At 56.0% G+C, this 16,442-nt stretch overlaps 2 protein-coding genes across 4 annotated transcripts in view; one reads left to right on the top strand and one right to left on the bottom strand.

Moving 5' to 3' along the window:
• LOC309827182 (uncharacterized protein) overlaps positions 1 to 8,345 on the bottom strand; it is a gene marked incomplete at its 5' end in the record, with an annotated part of 27,217 nt that extends 18,872 nt beyond the window's left edge. Inside the window, 4 exons of the mRNA XM_082661720.1 lie at positions 2,114 to 2,238; positions 2,824 to 2,994; positions 6,648 to 6,859; positions 8,298 to 8,345. Coding sequence (XP_082517846.1) covers positions 2,114 to 2,238; positions 2,824 to 2,994; positions 6,648 to 6,859; positions 8,298 to 8,345 — 556 coding nt within the window. The remainder of the gene's footprint in view (positions 1 to 2,113; positions 2,239 to 2,823; positions 2,995 to 6,647; positions 6,860 to 8,297) is intronic.
• TBRG4 (transforming growth factor beta regulator 4) lies at positions 6,769 to 16,442 on the top strand. 3 transcript variants are annotated; one of them, XM_082661608.1, is made up of 11 exons: positions 6,769 to 6,814; positions 8,803 to 9,267; positions 11,184 to 11,507; positions 12,113 to 12,284; positions 12,561 to 12,718; positions 13,331 to 13,441; positions 14,208 to 14,352; positions 14,714 to 14,959; positions 15,166 to 15,277; positions 15,391 to 15,505; positions 16,160 to 16,442. In XM_082661608.1, the coding sequence occupies exons 2-11, from the start codon at positions 8,854 to 8,856 to the stop codon at positions 16,259 to 16,261; spliced, it is 1,899 nt and encodes a 632-aa protein (XP_082517734.1). In that variant the 5' UTR covers positions 6,769 to 6,814; positions 8,803 to 8,853; the 3' UTR covers positions 16,262 to 16,442. The 3 variants fall into 3 exon arrangements, with proteins under 3 accessions (XP_082517734.1, XP_082517733.1, XP_082517735.1); XM_082661607.1 differs by having other exon boundaries at positions 6,772 to 6,853; XM_082661609.1 differs by lacking the exon at positions 6,769 to 6,814 and adding an exon at positions 7,073 to 7,564.

Genomic DNA, 16,442 nt, shown 5'->3' with positions numbered 1-16,442 from the left:
TTGTAAGGAAATTCCTATCACTCAGGAATTTGCAAGAGTCTTTGAAGCTGTGTGCCAGGGACAAGGACCAGATTCAGTTTTTATGTGCAGCCCGGTTTTCGACACCTACAGTCCATGTGAGCAACTTTCAGTTCTTTACACACCTACACCCAGGCCAATTTGCCACCTCAGGTGGCTCAAAGTGCAGCTTAGGGCAGTTCCCAAAGTTCGGCCCACATCAGCAGCAGCGTCACCTGGTGGTGTCAGACGGCTCCACCCAGACCCACTGGGTCAGAAAGGCAGGTGGGGCCCACACGCTGTTTTCAGCAGCTCCAGGAAATCAAGGACTGCTGGGTGAGGCTGCAAGGCTTCCTGATTTCAAGGTGCCCCCCAATCTCCAGGAATCTTGCCAAAATGCAGATTCCAATTCTGGAGGTCTGGAATTCTGCATTTCTAGCTGCTCCCAGGGGAGGTAAAAAGTAAAAAGGGAAAGAAGGCTGGCCTTCCAGGACTGGGGCATGTTGGGGGCCAGCTGGTGGGAGGGGTGTGTGGGCGGCCACGTTGGAAGGTCCTGAGTTGGGTAATGCACAGCTGGGAGCACAGTGCAGCGCCAGAGAGGAGGGGCTGCAGGAGGACGCACGGGAGGGAGGCCTGGACGCTGGGCAGGTAAAGGGCCGTTCCAGGGTGTGAGAAAGATGGGGCTACAGGTCCTGAGGGAGCCACACCTACCATGCAAAGGGACTCACAGTGCGGTGCTATTGTACCTCCAGGAAGCCCAGAGGCTGGAGGACAGTGGGCACACCCTCCCACACCCCTGCCTGTGCTGGGCAGGTGCCAGAAGAGCTTCTGGGGGAGAGAGGTGAGTCTGAGATGGAGCTGAGCCCCTCGACGGGGCTGCCGCTCCTGCCGGGGCCCAGACCCAGGAAAGATCCCCGGCGGGCCCTGAGCCCACCCTGACTTGAGCTTAGAAGGAACGGGGTGGGGGGGCTCACCAGCCTCCCCCCTCCCCCTGCCATGCTGAGGACTCCTCCCCTGCAGAGAATGCTCATCACGCCCCAGTCTCTGCATTAACCACGTGTCCAGCTTCTGTAAACTTGATGCTCTAACATCTGTCCTACATGCATACCCTGGACACCTCGATGATATGCCTGACTCACCTTGCTCAGTCTCCTGCCCCCCACACCCCTCCTTGGGGGTGTAAAGTAAACAATTCGGAGACCACACCCCCACCGCCTCGTCTAGGGGTCTCATACTCCTGGTCACTCTCCCAGTGCAAGGCCAGGGACCACACCACTAGGGGGAGACCCTCCACCCCACAGCCCACTGACATTATTCACACTAGCCGGTCCTAATAAGCCTGTCATCCTTCCTCTCCAGCTCCTTCCAAGGAAACCACAGTAAAGCAACCCACAGTTTCTCCCCACTCCTGCCCCGCCACCTCCCCACCTCCTGGCTGACCCTGTGCTTCCCCTTGTGGCTCTTTGTGGAGGGATGTGCCTCCTTCTCCTGGGAACTGTGAATGATAAACTATCTTCACTGGCAGTCATCTCAGATTTTCTATTAACACACTATATTTTAATAGTCACTTTCAGGGGCTGGACATCCATCCCAGAGAGACCCGGGGCTGCGAAGGGGGTTCTCTCCCCACTGCACCACCTCTCAATGCTTGCTCACAGCAGCCCACCCCAGAGCTCCCAGCACCCTACTAGGCTGATCCCCTAGCCCCACCATAGCTCTATCTAGAGAGAGGCCGCCCCCTGCAGCACAGGTACTCAGTTCCTACAGACCCCAGAGCAGGAGCCCAGGTGGAAGGCAGGAGAGGCTGGAAGAAGGGCCCCATCAGTACGGCTCAGTGCCTGGCCCACAGGCTGCCACCCCCAGGCCCCACTCCATACACTATACTGTGCACTTCTCCACCCCGCACCAGGAGGGCTCTGCAAGACTTGCTGGTGGACAAGGTGGAAGGCTGGGCAAGGTGGAGTGATGGGCAAGGGGGATGGATGGAAAGGTAGAAGGACGGACATAATGGAAGGAAGGGCCAGGGGGAAGGCTGGAAGAGTAATTCCATGGGCTGTGGGCCCCTGGAAGCCGGCCGTGTTCAGGATTCGGGAGGGCAGAAGGCCCAGCACCTTACCCAGCTGGGAGCGAGCCCCTGGCCAGGACGGAGAGGCATGGGGAGGTCTGGGCAGCTGCAGGAGACCTGGATGTTCACTCTCCATGTGCCCATGGGCTGTCCTGCCCTCCCTGGGCCTCAGTTTCCTGTACACAGAGAAGGGCAGAAAGGACATGTTCATGTGCCCAGCAAGAGCTGGGGCCAGGCTGACTTTGGGACAGCCACCAGGTCTGATTCCTCCTCTTACTCGGGGGTCTGGAGACGCAACAATGCTACCAGGCCCTGAGGGAAAGTCTTCTCCTGAGAGGAAAGCCCTTGGCCAGGTTTGTCCAGGGTCCCCAAGGCCACCCCCCAGGTTCTGTGATTCTCCAAAAGGACTCAGCATAGAGTCACACTCATGGCTAAGATTTATTCTAACTAAGGAGACAGAGCAAAACCTGCAAAGAGAAAAAGGCACATGGGGTGAACTCTGGAGAAGACCAGTCATGAACTTCCAGACCTCTCCCCTTAGAGTCACCCTGGTGGCACTGAATCCCCTGGCAACAAGCTGGGACCATGAAGTGTCTACCAAGCAAGCTCGTTAGAGACCCAGCATCCAGGGGTTTTTATCAGGCCTGGTCTTGTAAGCACCCTCTGCCCAGCGTGTACCAAAATTCCAGACTCTCCGAGGGAAAGCAGGTGTCAGCACAGCGCACTACTTGTCCAGTTTGGGTGCAGGGGGCTACTCTTACCATAGCGGGAAAGTTGTCGTCAGTGTAGGGGACTGTTTAGCGGTCACGTTTCCAGACACCAGTGGAGGGCCAACCCGGCCGGCGGGCCCGTCAGGACTGGCAGCCTCAGACGTGCTGTGTCGGGGCTCTTCTGCGCACCAGGGCTTCTGGCAGGTTGTGGTTTGAGTACACCTGGGGAAAGAGAGTGGGCAGGTTGAGGACAGAGTGATCAATCACCCTGGCTGGCCTGGGACTGGGGGATTTCCCTTGATGGGGACTTTCTGTGCTAAAACCAGGACCACGGTGGGCACACCAGGATGGCTGCTCATCTAGTTGAGGCACAATTTCAGGAGAGAAGATGCTGTTGGCAGAGGGTGGTGGCAAGAGTGCGAGGCTCAGCCTGGAAGGAGGCAGAGGGAAGGGAGGGAGGGTAACCACGTGGGGGGCTTATCTGGAGGGCTCCCGACAGAGGCCTGTATCCCTGCATCCTGACCACACATCCTCAAGTAGCACTTTGACAGACCTGGAGACTGAGCCAGGCAGGTTCAGTGCCCGGCCCAGGTTACAGGGTGCGCAGGCAGTAGGACCAAATTAGTACCCTAACCTCCTCACAGTCATCTGTCAGCTCATCTGGCCCTGATTCCAACTGGAATGGGAACAGGTGTTGGCGAGTCCCCACACCTCTCTGCACCTCAGTTTTCATCTGTCAGCAAGTGTGTTGGATGAGAAAGGCTCTGAGGTATCCCGACTCTCCTTTCCACCCTCCCTCTGGGAAGGAGACAAACTCATCTCCTACAGCTCTGATGTCCTGCCAGGTGGACCCATGGCTTGTTCCTCATCGAGGACCTTGCAGTCCGAGGAGGGCATTCAGGTCAGATCCCCACCCCAGGCCATTCCATCCCTCAAAGTCACCAATAAGGCAGTTCTGGGATCAGAAGGAAGGTGGAGGGTGCTAGCAAGTAGAATCAGGAAGGAAATAAGGGGATATCCCTGGTGGCATAGTGGTTAAGACTCCGCGCACCCAATGTAGGGGGCCCGGGTTCCATCCCTGGTCAGGGAACTAGATCCTGCATGCCGCAACTAAAGGATCCTGCATGCCGCAACTAAAAAAAAAGATCCCTCACACGACAACGAAGATCCCACCATGTGCTGCAACTAAGACCCGATGCAGCCAAATAAATAAACCCACAGAACTGAGTAACTACCTTTCTCCAACACCTCTCCCCACCAAAAAAAGGCCAGAAGTTTCTCTCCAGAGAGGGTAGTGGAGGGCACCTGGAATGAATTGCCTCAACCCTCTGGGAGAGTGGGCTTACCTTGCTAAAATCTGAGTGACTGTGGCAGTTCGAAATGCAGCCTCAAATCCTTGGGCACTCCTCCCCTTGAGACTGAGGTCAGAGACCCCCTCTTGAGTTTAGATGGGGCCGTGGCCACTTCCACCATGGAGAACGCAGACCCTGCGTGCTTCTTGAGGCTGGTCATAAAAGGCAACGGGGTCTCCCTTGTTTGCTGGAGCACCCACGGTTGAACCCCTGAGCTAAGCAAGAGAGGCTGGCACACGCGGGCTCTTGGTAGACTGTCTCTAGCTTTGAGTGGTTCCAGTGGAGGCCCCAGTCATTGTACAGCAGAGACAAGCCATCCTCAAAACATCCACAAGCACAATAAAGCAAGCGGCGGCGTCTGTTCCGTAGCAACAGTAACGATGATGAAGGAAACATACGCATGCTCAAACCTGAGGCCACACACCCCGACCCACCCAGCTGTCCTCCTCAGCCAGGCTCCCAAAATGTTGGCGGCTCTGGAAATGCCTCTGCAAACTCTCACCAGCCCAAGAGGAAAGACCTAAGAAGATGACAGCAGTAGCTACCCAAGAAAATGGCCTGATGGCGAGGTTCACTGCCAACATGCTCTACTCATGTGCTAGAGTTCCTTCTTTTTAGCCCACCGTTCTTTTTCTTTTTTATATCACAGCTTTATTGAGGTATAATTCACCTAACATAAAATTCGCTCTTTAATGTGTACTCAGCGGCTCATCATACATTCAGTTAATCGTGCAACTATATAATTCCTGAACATTTTCACCACCCCAAAAAGAAATCCCATACCCATTAGTCACTCCCCATTATACCACCACCCCCATCTCCCCAGCCCCTGAAAACAATTCATCTACTTTCAAGTCTACAGACTTGCCTCTTCAGGACATTGCATATAAATGAAATCATGTAATATGTGGTCTCATTGGACTGGTTCCTGTTAACTGAAAAAAATGCGCAACCTAAAAGTTGAGAATTGTTTTATTTGGTGGACTTTCTGAGGATTTCAAACCCGGGAGGCAGCCTCTCAGATTGCTCTGAGGGACTGCTCCGAAGAGGTATTGAAGAGGAACCAGGATATATAGTTTTGTAACAAAAACCAGGTGGTCATAACAACAAAAGATTACTGTTAATTAAAGAAAACCGGGCATCTCAAGTTAATTAATTTAGCACTTTTTATGTATGCGAAGATGCTAGTCTGGGCTCATTGAAATCATTCCTTTGATATGCACCTCAGCTATCTGGGGCCAGTATCCTGTTCGTTCCCATCCTGAGTCCCCTCAGGGCTCACCATCAAGGGGCAGCTGTAGTGGCTTGATGGCTGCAACATCCTTTGTTCACTGATTTAGATTTAGATTCCACACTTTAGAAATTAAAAAAAAAAAGGAAAAGAATGGAGGAGAGGAGAAGGAAACAGGAAGAAAAAAGAAGAAGGAAGGGAAGGAGGGCGGGCGAAAAAACACCTCACGTACAATTTTTGGACTCCACATAAACTCAAAAAGCTTGAAAGCTAGAGGCTCACAGAGTAACCAAGGCTTCAAAATCAGGAAATGATTTCTAAAACACCCAGCCACACTATCAATCAAGCAGGAGGATATAATAAAGACATTTCAGACCTGCAAGGCCTTTACTGACCTCCTTTGCATCATTTCTCACAGAGGTACTGAAGGATGTGCTCCACCCAAACAAGGGCATAAATCAAGAAATAAGATAAAGAACAGAAAGTAAGAGAAGGGAAGCCCAGTAAGTTTATTTTTAAAAACTAAATTAAAAATAAACCGCCAGGCAGGTCCCTGGAATCTTAAGCCAAAAATACAAAGCAATTCTTAATTCCATGGAAATAAAAAGTCGTGCAGGGCTTCCCCGGTGGCGCAGTGGTTGAGAGTCCGCCTGCCGATGCAGGGGACGCAGGTTCGTGCCCCAGTCTGGGAGGATCCCACATGCCGCGGAGCGGCTGGGCCCGTGAGCCATGGCCGCTCGACCTGCGCGTCCGGAGCCTGTGCTCCGCAGCGGGAGGGGCCACAGCGGTAAGAGAACCACGTACCGAAAAAGAAAAAAACGGCGTGCAGGAAGAAAGATAAATCAAGTCCACGTACACAACTCAGATACATCTTGCTTGGCTTACCCCGCAGTTTCTTTTACAAGTAAACGTCAATATTTAAAAGTCAAGAGACTGCACATAAAATTCCAGAATCCTAGATTCTTTTTTGGAAAAACTGCAAGATCTAGGCAATCTGTGCCTACATTTCCGCACACCTGCGCTGAGAGGCCTTCCCAGCGTGCCACAGCCCAGCCCTGGGCAGTCCACAGCCGGGGCTTCTCTAGAGGCTATGAGAAGCCCGCGGGTAAGGCGCGGGGGTGGGAGGTGGTGGGAAGCACGCACTGACGACAAAGCGTCGCCTCCTATACTCCGAATGAGGGCTGGGTACTGACCAGAGGGTCCCCAGGCCTCCCAGCCTCCGTTTCTCGACACTTTATTCTTCCCCACCGCCCCTCCCATTTTTCCGAAGTTGCTCGGCGCCTGTCACTCACTTCATCTGTCCGCGCCCTGAGCGAACATCACCCCAGCAGGAAAAAGGAACCGGAAGTGATTTCCGGCTGGGCGGCAGGCGACGAGCCTCGCTTCCGGCGGCGCGCCGAGTGACGTAAAAGAGCGCGCCGCGCAGCGTAGGCCGAGGGCCGTGCTGGGACGTATGGAGGTCAGCCGGGGCTCTTGCGCCAGCGGCGGTGGTGGCGGCGTAGGTCTCGGGGCCGGGGGGAAGAGGGTCCTGAGGAGCTTAGGTCCTGAAGGCATGGGGGCGTGGCCGGGAGAGGAGACCGGGAGGGCGCACGGGACGCAGGGTGTAGGGGTGGGGGACGGGGGTCACAGGGGTGGGGGCGGGCCCGGCCCAGAGCCTCGCCTGCTCGTGCGCACGCGCCCTTTTTCCGAGGTCCAGCGTGGCGGCCTGCGATCCCGCACTGGTCCTCCGCGCTGTCGCTGGCTGGCCTTCGTGCAAGTCGTTCTCTTTCTGCGTCTGAGGGCCGAACTTCTGGGTTGGTGTTTCCACAAATCCCAGTTGGGCTTCTGAACTTGTTTTCCTCGCTAGCTCGTAGGACGGTCTTTAGTCGGGAACGTTTTCAGTGCTTCCCCGCCGTTGGGGCTCTGTGGATGGTGGATGTTACCCTTGGATCGGTGTTCCTCCTCTCTGAGTCTCTTGCTTTATGTACAGTTAATCTAAGCTTTCTACAGCTACAACAGTGAGCTCACGTAAAAATAAAATGTCCCAGGCCAAGTTCTCGGAAATCGAAGGTCAAACACGCTCTCTGCTTTGGCAGGAGGGAGGCCCAGGTTATAACGCCTTTTATCGTGCCCCGGCGGGGTGCCTTACCCAGGTCATTTATTCACGCTGGTGAGCAGGACAGAGTTGTTAAAAGCAGCTGCATCGGGATATGTAACATTCATGGAGGAGGTAACGTTTTTTGTCTGGGTGCGGGAAGATGGGGGGTGATTTTCCGGGCCCTATGAAGGGGGGTTAAAAAAAAAAGAGGCAGTAGGCCTTGCCCTGCCCTGCCAAGGTGTAATGAAAGTGCAAGGCCTGTGTAGAATGAGGGTGTGTTCCAGGGAGGAAAAACAGGTAAAACTGGGAAGACAGTTCTGGGCCATGTTGTGAAGTGCTTTTTATGATTGGTTCAGGAGGTTTGCTCTTGGAAAGTGTGTGTGTGTGTGTGTGTGTGTGTGTGTGTGTGTGTGTGTGTGTGTGTGTGTGTGTGTGTGTGTCTCTCTGTGTGCGTCTCTGTGTGCGTGTGTGTTTAGTAGGTCGGTGAGTAACAGTGTAGCTTGGTTTGGGGAGGCTCACTCACAATCTGTAAGTATTAAAATAACATCCACAGAAGCTGTGGGATGTATATGTGGATGATATGTCCAGGGTTTTCCATGAGTAGTCTAATTTAAAATATCCTGTCTCATCGTCTCCATAAGTCAATAATTTTTAATCCTGCGTACTTTTAAAAATTCAAAAAGTGGGGGGGGGAACGCTGTTCAAGCCCTGTGTGCAGAGACTCCCACTCGAGGTCTTGCGTCGGGCCTGGGATTCTGAGGTGTTGAGCCATTCCCTAGGTGATTCTACAGCCAGGACTGGAAACCCTCCAGCCCAAGCTCCTAAGTGATGCTCCTAAGTCTTGTTATTTGGTTATATCATGTACCGAAGCAGAAGTCCTCTGAGATTTTTGCTTCAGAAAACGCTGCTGCATGCGCACGGTCAGTCAGGAAGGAGAGGTTTGGGCTGGTTTATGAGGAGTGTGGCTGTGACTCTTTATTTTTTTAATAAATTTATTTTATTTACTTATTTTTGGCTGCGTTGGGTCTTCTTTGCTGCGCGCGGGCTTTCTCTAGTTGGGGCGAGCAGGGGCTACTCTTCGTTCCGGTGCGCGGGCTTCTTATTGCAGTGGCTTCTCTTGTTGCGGAGCATGGGCTCTAGGCACATGGGCTTCAGTAGTTGTGGCGCGTGGGCTTAGTTGCTCTGTGGCATGTGGGATCTTCTCGGACCAGGGATTGAACCGTGTCCCCTGCATTGGCAGGTGGATTCTTAACCACTGCACCACCAGGGAAGTCCTTATGATTCCTTTTCATTTGTCTGGTTCTTCTGTTGTGTTTGGGAGTCGGGAACTGCCTCTGCACCACTCCCTTCTCTGTTCTTTTTCTCTTCAGGGCTTTGGAGTCACTTGCTAGGAGGCTTCTCTCCCCGCCCCCCAGGCCGCCATGGCTGCTCGGCTGGTGAAGCGATGCACGTGCTTCCTGAGGGAAGCCACCCGTCTGGCCCCTGCCGTGTCCCCAGTTGGCCAGCTGAGACTCGCCCGGAGAGCCCAGAAGCCTCTGACGTCCTCGGCTACCTCATCCAGCTCCCGCCTCCCAGGTCCTTTGTCAGAGCTTGTGGAGAAGGAACAGGTGTTTACTCCCTACCCTGAGCGCCAGGAGGTGGACCAGCTCATCGAGAAGGCCACCAGGCCAGAGGATCTCCTGGAGCTTCTGGGTGGCGGACACTGTCTGCACGAGAACCACGCCGCCCTCACGCTCATCCAGCTCTCTCGCCTGCTGTCTGAGAAGCCGAAAGACAAAGCCTTGCTCATACAGGATGCCCGCTTTCGGCAACTTCTCGATCTTGTCAACAGCCAGGTGGGTTCGAGAGCCCTTCCTGCAGGTTCAACAAGCAGAAAACAGCAGAGGCCCCGGAGTCCGAAGCATCCAGTCACTTTCCGGGTGTAGACAGGAGCTCTGCTGTGTGTTCAGGCCCTCCACGTCCAGTGGTATTTTTTCATTTTATAGATTCCAAAGTACTTTAATGTGTTTCTTCTCTTTTTTAAAATTAATTTTTATTAGAATATAGTTGCTTTACACCGTAGTTTGTGCTGTACAGCAAAGTGAATTAGCTATTCAAATACACATAACTCCTCTTTTTTGGATTTCCTTCCCAATTAGGTCTGCTTTCTCTTGTTAATCCTCACAGCAGGTCTGTTAGGTGAACATTGCTGTCCTCATTTTACAGATAAGCAACTCAGACACAGTAAATAGAAGCAGAAGGATCGAGCATGGTTCTTCTCAATGCCTTGGGGGCTTTCCCCCTCGCCCTGCAGTCTTGGCTTGCATAGCCCCCACTCAGTGTCTGGCTGACGGGGGAAACACTCTTGAAGCTGGAGGAGATGAGGGGTGACTAGCAGAGGATCTCAGAAACTTGAGCTGCCCATGGGCGTTATCCGATCAGATCCTTAAAGGTGGAGCGTGGAGAGAAGGGACCTGTGTGTGGCAGGGATTGGGGGCAGGACTCTACCCAGTTTGTGTTCCGTGTTAGGAAGGACTCCCTTCATGCAGACTCTTCCCGTGGCTCCATGGGGTCTGCTGGAGCCAGAGGGCCTGGGGCGCAGCAGAGAAGTACAGATCCTCCCCCTGGCTGCTCCAGAAGGGCGAGGCCCTGTGTCCACTTGTCAGGGATGGTGAGGAGGAGACTTGCAGCTCAAGGAAGGGACCACATTAAATGAAATTTTTCAAACTGTAGGTTATGAAAGTGTAGTGGAAGTGGCCAAGTGTTTTTAATGAGATAGAGTAATGTAGAAAACAGTTCACATGTAGTAAGGGAAGTGTTTCGTGGAACTTTTTGTCTTAGTTAAGTGTGTATGTGCAGGTCACAGTAGAGCTTTATTTCTTACTGAGAATATAACTCAGAAATTAAGTAGATCCCTTCTTTTTCTAAGACTATAATTCTAGTTGTTATTCATTGAACATTTTACACACAAAGTAAGCTTTAGAGACAAGGCTGAACATTTGGAACAAAATTACATTGTAACAAATTACATTGTAACAAAATTACAAACTAGTAATGAACCAGGAACAAAGTATTTAGAAATGTAAGCAGTGAACAAGATTTCTTTTAAAGAGCCTTCCTACTTCAGGGAAATCTGCAGAAAAAGCAGGAGCCACTGGAGGCTCATGTGATGCTGAGATCAAATTCATACCTATTTTTTGTTTTGCTGCACCACGCAGCTTGTGGGATCTTAGTTCCCCAAACCAGGGACTGAACCCGGCCCCTGCAGTGGAAGCGCAGGGTCCTAACCACTGGACTGCCAGGGAAGTCCCGCATACTTTTCTCCTTCTGCCCGGCCTTTCACACAACAGCTTTTTTGTTTGCCCCTCACGTGTGTGTGATTTCAGCTCCCCCTCTCAGCAGTGCAGCCCCATTTCACAGATGAGGGCTCAGGAGACTTGCAGCGTGGCAGAGTTAAGGGCCTTAGCGCCGCAGACAACAGAGCCCTGCTCAGCTACTGAATACTGCCTTCCCTGAGGGTGGGACCAGAGGGCTCCCCGAGTGGCCCCCGTATTCCCCTGAGGCCTGGAGACACACCCTGCAGGGAGCGCTGTGGTGGGCCTGCTGGCCCAGACAGGCTGTGAGGGAGGAGCAGCCTGGTGCGCCCGCGTAAGTGACAGGTGGGGAGCTGCTTCTAGGGAGGCAGCCACCAGCTTGGAGCGTCGGCCCGCTCTGTGACAGCACAGGGTCAGCAGGGTCCCGGGTGTGACCTTGCCTGTGTCCCCCCACCCAGATCACTGCAGTCTGGCATGGGACCCTCGTGAAGCTGCTCCGGAGCCTCTATGCACTGGGCCTTCCCCCCACCTCCAAGGAGCTGCGGTCGGTGGAGCAGGAGGTCCGCTGGCGCATGCGCAGGCTGAAGTACAAGCACCTGGCCTTCCTGGCCGAGTCCAGCGCCAACTACATGCAGGAGCAGGACTCCCAGGAGCTGCTGGCCGAGCTGCTGGTGCAGCTGGAGCGGCGCTGGGCAGAAATCGATGACAGCCGCATGCTGGTGGCCATGATGATGAAGACGGGGCACCTCTCCGAGTCTCTGATGACCCGCCTGGAGGACAAGGTACTGGGATCCAGAGCCCTGGCAGCTTCTGTCCAGAGTCTGGGGCATGGCATTGGAGGGACTGGCGCTTCAGACAGCTGGAGGCAGCTCTCCGCACCCACTGGCTCCTCCAAGGATCCAGGGGGGTGCAGAGCCTGAACCCCACTCCTTTGTATTCCTCCAAAATTGCGTCTTGCACATAACCTGGAGGCGGCATGGCCGGCAACTCCTGAAGTGTGTCCTGGGCCGCCCCAGTGGCTCAGCCTCCGGCTAGTGCTTCCTAGAGACTCCACGCCTGCCCACCCCCTGCTCCACCCCCAGCGCTGCAGTCTAGTCAAATTCAGCCCCTGTTCCCGTGGTAGCGGGGGCTGGCCCAGATGACTGCTACAGCAAGCTCCGCAGCTCATGGGCCCCGGGTCCCCTGCCCTGGGGCCTGGGGATAAGTTTGGCTGCAGACATGGCGCCCCCGTCTGGGGGCTCCCTGGGGTGGGCGTGGGGGCAGGCCCTGCACGGGTGGGGCCTGTGTTTAGTAAGCTCAGGCCCAGTTACTGTCTCGCAGGGCCTGCACTGCATGGGACCCTTGGCCCTCGGGCCGTCGAGCTGACCCTGCCGGCTGTGGTTGACAGTGCCTGGAGCTGGTGGAGCATTTTGGCCCCGAGGAGCTGCGGAAGGTGCTGGTGACATTGGCAGCTCAGAACCGGCGGTCGGTGCCCTTGCTGCGGGCCATCTCGTACCACCTGGTCCAGAAGCCCTTCCCCCTGACGAAAGGCATCCTCCTGGACCTGGCCTACGCCTATGGTGAGCCCTGTGCGCGGAGAGCAGAGTGGGGCGGGGGCTGAGCTCTGGCCGCAGCTGTGTCAAATTCGGTGCCTGCCTCACCGTGGCGGGCACTGGCCTAAAAGGCTGCCACAGAAACACTGTGACTCACGGGCCCTGATCCTCTCTGCTGGGCCTCAGGGATAAATTTGGTTACAGACACCAAGCTCTTGCTTCTTGAGACCAGGGTGGGTGGCGGGTGGGCCTGAGGGTGGCCTGCCGATCCTCACCAGTTAAATCTCGGGCTCTGTCCCCAAGGCAAACTCGGCTTCCACCAGACGCAGGTGTTCCAGCGCTTGGCTGCAGACTTGTTGCCCCACACTCCTAGCCTGACGTCCAGCGAGGTGGCCCGCTGCACCAAGTCCTTTGCCTTCCTTAAGTGGCTCAATCTGCCCCTGTTTGAGGCCTTTGCCCAGGTGAGCTGGGGTGCAGGCCTGAGGCCTGGCTTTGAGGGCCTTCTGTGCCTGACCCCCTGCGTAAGCCGGCTCCCTGGTCATTTCATTAGGGAGCCCCCTCCGGCCTGGAAACACTTCCTGGTGGCAAACATGGAGTCCTTATTTTGGCTTATTGGAGAGAAATGATACGATTTAGTAGTGAAAGAAAATATAGTTGTAAACGGTTTCTTCCATTCTTTCACCAAACTTCATAGGAGTTTTTGTCTGTCTTTGGCTAGCTGTGTGGGGAGCAGTGTAGACAGTGAGGCTGAGAATCCACTCAGAACTCTCCCTGAACTTCCAGCTACCCCAGAATGGAGTTGTGAAGAAAGAGGATGTTTGCGCTTAGGTTTATGTGCAACAGGTTGAAACTGTGTTTGTAGGCTGAGGAGTATTTCTAAAGCTGTCGTCAGGGGCCTTTTGTGTGTGTGATTGCCTCTGGGAGGATAGGGTCTGGCCCTCTGCCCACTGCCCTGTGTAAATTACCCCTTGGGGCTGGGAGCTCATGGGCTCTGGGGGAGGGCCAGGTCTGCATGGGGCACTGGCCACCGGGCACCTCTCATCCGGCCTTTCTGTCCTACCTGACCGGCCCAGCACGTCCTGGACAGAGCCCGGAGCATCACTCTGCCACACCTGTACAACATGCTCCTGGCTTTCGCCCGTGTGAACTTCCGCCCAGAACGGGAGGATCCATTCTTCAGCCTGGTACAGTCTTCACGCCCCCAGCTCCTATACTCGCCCTGCCTCGGATGCTCAGCCCTCCTTGGAGCAGCTCGGGACTGAGTGGGAGGGAGGGAAGAGACCGGATATGTGCTGAGGGGCCCCGGGTGTAGGCAGTAAGGAGGAAGGCCCGGCATGGGCACGTGGAAGGAGCTGGCTAGAGCCAGGCGTCCCAGGGATTGTCTGGGGACGAGACACGCAAAATCCAGCATGGCAGCCAAGGGTCAGGAGGGCATCCGACGGCTCACTGTGCAGTAGGGCTGGGGGACCCTTGCTCTTGCTTCCTAGGGCTCCCTCAATGCCCTGTTGGGGCTCAGAGACCTCAATCCACTTGCAGGGGTGAGAGCATCCTGTGAGTGGACTGGGTATGACCCTAGGGCCCCGCGGTGGGCACTGCCTCAGCCAGCCAGCTGCTTCCCCTTTCATAATCTCTAACTCCTCTCAGGGCCAGAAATACCTCCCCTGTGCAGGAGACGTGGTTTTGTGCCATAGGTCCCTGCCAGTGGGAGGGGCAGCGGGGGGAACACAGCTGCTGTCCAGATTGGGCCTAAGGGATGAGGAGGGTTTCTGGTACCTTCCACCAGGGGTGCCCCAAGCCTGACCAAGAGCACCTGGGCCAGCGTTGCTCCCCATCACCCCCTCGGGCCTCAGCGTGGCCAGGTCATAACGCAGCTCCAGGTGCTGCCCACCCAGGGATGCCTGCGGCCACGGAGCAAACCTGCTTTCCCCACCCCACCCCGTCCTTGCCCAGGTGCATGAGAAGCTGGGGTCAGAGCTGGCGGGCCTGGAGCCAGCCCTGCAGGTGGACGTGGTGTGGGCCCTGTGTGTGCTGCAGCAGGTGCTGGAGGCCGAGCTGCAGGCTGTGCTCCACCCTGAGTTTCACACCCAGTTTCTAGGTGAGCGGTGGGGGGTATTCCTCCCTCTCCTGAGTGATGGCAAGCCCCCTGTGCATCCCCCGCCCCATCCCAAGTACCGCCCCAGCCTTGAGCCAGGAGGGCGCCTGGGAGCCAGCCTCAGGGCTCCACTCACCATCCGGGAGACTGGGCAAGCCCGGGCTCACCCAGCATCTGCTCCTTCTCTGTCCACTCCTAGTGGGTGACCGGCAGACCCTCTTCCCGCTGCTCCTGGCCGAGAGTCCAGGGTGAGACTTGGGTGAGGGGTGCCTCTGGCTCTCCCACCTGGCCCCCGTGTCCCTCCACCGTCTTCCTCCTGGCCCTCCGCTAGCTCCTCCCCTTTCTCTCCATCCTCTACCGTTAGGTGTCGAGTCGCCAAAGGATCAAAGCACCTTCCAGAAGCTGCTCCATATCAATGCCACTGCCCAGCTGGAGCACCCCGAGTACACGGGCCCCCTTTTGCCAGCCTCAGCCTTGGTCCCCAGGCCCTCGGCCCTTGACAGGAAGGTGACCCCCTTGCAGAAGGAACTACAGGAGACGCTGAAGGGGCTGCTGGGGAGTGCCGACAAGGGCAGCTTCATGGTGGCCACGCAGTATGGCTGGGTTCTGGGTGAGGGCCCTCCCCCTCCCCCTCCCCCTCCCCCCTCCCCCTCCCCTCCCCCCTCCCCCTCCCAGCAGTCCCATCTGGGGACTGTTCTAAACCTGCCCCCTCTGCTCTCCAGGGTCTCTGTTCATCCATCGTAGGGGCGGGGCTGTCAGCCCAGTTGGACGCCAGGGGACAGTCCCCAACACGTTTTCATTCCGTGCTCTCCCTAGATGCTGAGGTGCTGCTGGACACCGACAGCCAGCTCCTGCCCCTGAGGGCCTTTGTGGCCCCTCATCTCGCCCTGCCCTCTGGCAGCCAGCCACTACCCCCGGGGGCCAAGAGGTGAGCGACCACACAAGCCTCGGGGGCCACGTGCACTTGGCTCCTCAGCATTCGCTCTTTCCTCCAGGGGCCTAGGAGAGCTGTCAGCACCCACAGCGCCCCTCTTCCTGCAGGCTGGCCTTCCTGCGCTGGGAGTTCCCCAACTTCAACAGCAGGAGCAAAGACTTACTGGGGCGCTTCGTGCTGGCCCGGCGTCACCTGCTGGCCGCTGGCTTCCTGCTGGTCGATGTGAGTATCTGTTGGGTGGGTGGTGACTGCACAGGGAGAAGCCTCCAGCCCGGTCGGGTTATGGGAGGAGCCAGTGCTCACGCGGACCCCAGCTCTTGAGGTCAGCCATGTTGGGATTCCCCCTTCACGTGAGAAAAGGGAAGTTTGAAAGGGTGTTGTATCTTTCTCAATGTCACACAGCTTTTAAGTATCTGATGCCATAGGCACTGTTCCCATCTCCACAGCCAGGGCCTCTTAGTCTTAGACGGGGTAAGAGCAGCCAGGTGCCCAGGTCCGCGTGCCGACGTGTGCCTCAGCCAGGGTTCTGCTGTGCTCCGGCCCTGGGGCCTGGCTCCAGCTTTTCACTGCAGAGACTTGTGCCACGGGAGCAGGCTGTCCTGTTAGGGGCCGGAGATTCACATGAGTGACTCTCCTGTTGAGTTTTTTGTTTTGCTTTCGGTACAACTTTTAAAATCTAGAGGCTGCTCTTGGTCCTGTGTAGCCGTGGGCCCCTGCAGCTCTGAGCACTGACCAAGTCAGGGTCTCTTCCCCACCCATGCTGCGGCAGCTCCGTGGGCTTCTTCCTTCGGGATTTGGAGGCCAGGGGTGTGGTGTGCAGGGCAGCAGGCGGGACAGGGGTCCCCGCCTGCCCTGACTTGTCTCCTGCCTCCCCAGGTCCCATACTACGAGTGGCTGGAACTTAAGTCTGAATGGCAGAAGAGCGCCTACCTCAAGGACAAGATGCGCAAAGCAGTGGCAGAGGAGCTGGCCAAGTAACCTGTCCCGTAGCAAGGACTGTGTGACCAGGGGGCCGGACTCCCCTGGAGGCCTAGCCACGAGCACTGGTGGGCCAGAGGTGGCACGCCCGAGGACAAACCTCAGTGCAGGACCTTGGCCGGAAGTGGGCTGGTGGCCAGCATCTCTGAGTGGCAGGTCGTTCTTTCATGGGTAATAAATC

Source organism: Grampus griseus (genome assembly GCF_964374135.1).
Source record: "Grampus griseus genome assembly, chromosome: 9".
Taxonomy (NCBI): Eukaryota; Metazoa; Chordata; class Mammalia; order Artiodactyla; family Delphinidae; genus Grampus; species Grampus griseus.
This window is presented reverse-complemented; position numbering and strand designations above follow the sequence as displayed.

Bases quoted from the DNA above. Each gene is read 5' to 3' on its own strand.
- TBRG4 (XM_082661608.1), top strand. From the start codon at position 8,854: ATGGCTGCTCGGCTGGTGAAGCGATGCACGTGCTTCCTGAGGGAAGCC. The intron at 11,508-12,112 runs GTACTGGGATCC...TGTGGTTGACAG, and splicing joins TGACCCGCCTGGAGGACAAG to TGCCTGGAGCTGGTGGAGCA. The intron at 15,278-15,390 runs GTGAGCGACCAC...CTCTTCCTGCAG, and splicing joins CTACCCCCGGGGGCCAAGAG to GCTGGCCTTCCTGCGCTGGG.